The sequence below is a fragment of the Pinus tabuliformis genome, chromosome 1_2 (assembly GCF_031772625.1).
Source record: "Pinus tabuliformis cultivar Carrire ecotype Pingquan chromosome 1_2, CPIR1, whole genome shotgun sequence".
Lineage (NCBI taxonomy): Eukaryota > Viridiplantae > Streptophyta > Pinopsida > Pinales > Pinaceae > Pinus > Pinus tabuliformis.
Genome location: NC_142298.1, coordinates 288,376,037 through 288,378,020, shown reverse-complemented (window position 1 = coordinate 288,378,020; position 1,984 = coordinate 288,376,037). Strand labels below are relative to the sequence as shown.

Here is a 1,984-nt window from a genome sequence, read left to right as displayed (position 1 = left end):
TTACCTTTGGTTCTGTTCTGAGATCTGTAGAGAATTGTTGAGCAAGGGGGAGGATAGCTTCATCTTAAAGCATCCCTCTACCCAACGTTAAGCTTGATGGGAAGAATTATCTTATCTTCAAGTGAAGGGTGCTAAACATATAATTGAAGAATTGATTGTTAAGACTTGTGGAGGGTAAGAAGACAAATTGCACTGTTGCTAAAGAATTAGTAAAGCTTTTGGCGCACAATGAAGATGTGCAGTACATTATAAGTTTTACTATTGCAGATCATATTGGTCCTCAAATTAGAAGTTTGATTAGTTCTTGTAAGATTTGGACTAGGATTCTCTAACAGAACAAGGATTCTCTATTCTAGGAAATGACTGTATGCATGTTAAATGATTGGTTGTGTATATCACTGTTTATACGATACGTATTCAGGATGTGCAAGATGAATTTGGAGCAGTTGATGATAGAATTGATCCTAAAGTTCGTAGTGCCACTATTCCAATGGTTGAAAAAAATGTTTCAGCCATTTGTGACCAGTGTGAATGCCACTGATAAAGTGGCTAACTTTCTTGGTGGAATGTTACTGCAGAAAGAACATTGCTGGAACAGATTCACTTAAAAGAGTGTATACCGAGCACTTACACTTAAATCACTAAGAAGAAAGGGAAGAAGTCTGCATAGAAAAGTTTAAAGGAAAGTTCACAAAAAACCCTTGAAAAATGATGTTGTATCAAGCAGGGCCATTATTGCAGAGATTGTGTCAAGGCCCATTACCACAGTAAATATATATTATTTAGAACTATGTTGTAATTTTTGTCAGGGTTCATGTTTAGGTTCAACTATCACTGGCTACCCTATTCTGGAAGAGCTTTTGCTCTCCTGAAGACATCTTGATCTAACTCTTCATTCTTTGTTTTCACCTCCATAAAAAATCTCTAGTGGATTCTTAAATTTTCCTTTTATTGTGACAGACTATTTTATGTGGTATTGTTGGCATACCTCCTTCAAATGGTGTTATTCCTGAATCTCCAATGCACATGAAAGGCTTAGCTACCCTCAAACATCAGGTACTAATATATTGGAATTATCGATTGCAGCTTCTCAGGGAAAAGACACAATTCAGACATTTTATAGACGAGTAACTTACAAGTACTTTTGTTACAGTTGGTGCTTAGCAAGTTAGTGACAACAATCTGGAAAAGTATGCAGAAAAATTCAACCTTAGGGCAATTATACAGAAACATGCAAGAAGCCTATGAGCAAATGCAGACCCCAATGGTTTATCAGCCTCCACCTGCCTTGGTAATGGTCTTATTTTTGAGTTTGGGTGTTTCATTTTATCTAATTTTCCTCTCCCTTTATTTATTTGTCTTGTCATGTCCCAACCATTTATGCAGGCACTTAAGGAATTGAAAGAGACCACAATTCAGTTGGCCGCAAGTACTGGGAATATGGATGCCCAGTTGATGAATCAATTTTTAATGTTGACAAGGACGTGGATGACCTGCTTCCTGTTGAGGTGAAAGAACAACAATTGAGTAATTTGTTGCAATCTCTGATGGCGGTTGGCTGCCTTGCAGTAATGCCCATCATTAGAAAGATCCCAACTTTTGTGCTTTGGGGTTACTTTGCCTTCATAAACTTGTGTTATTGGTCTGTTTTCCCATCGGGAAAATCAATAATGCAAGGTCAAATCAGTTGTGAATGATTGATGGCATAATGAAAAGGCGAACCTTTACTCAAAAAAATAATAATAGATCATTTTTTATAAATGTAGCTTTAGAATGATCTTGCTTTGAAGTAGAGACTAAAATCAAGGAAATGATAGGAAGCCTACAATGCTGGATTAGTGCTTAGTTCAAATAAGCATGACAATGAGAGGCCTTTTGAACATGATTGTGAGGTTATTGTTGATTCAAATATTTTTTCAGCAGAAAAATAAAGCATGGAGTGAACATTTAGTGCACAAATATCCCCTGTTTTAATGGATGACTA

The 1,984-nt window shown here is 36.4% G+C and overlaps 1 protein-coding gene across 1 annotated transcript; it reads left to right on the top strand.

The window, feature by feature from the left end:
• Window positions 1-695: 695 nt before the first annotated feature.
• On the top strand, window positions 696-1,579 carry LOC149205470 (putative boron transporter 2). The gene is made up of 4 exons (XM_089393476.1): window positions 696-767; window positions 961-1,056; window positions 1,154-1,291; window positions 1,387-1,579. Exons 2-4 carry the CDS (start codon window positions 1,021-1,023, stop codon window positions 1,510-1,512), a joined length of 300 nt encoding a protein of 99 aa, XP_089249602.1. The 5' UTR covers window positions 696-767; window positions 961-1,020; the 3' UTR covers window positions 1,513-1,579.
• Window positions 1,580-1,984: the final 405 nt, after the last annotated feature.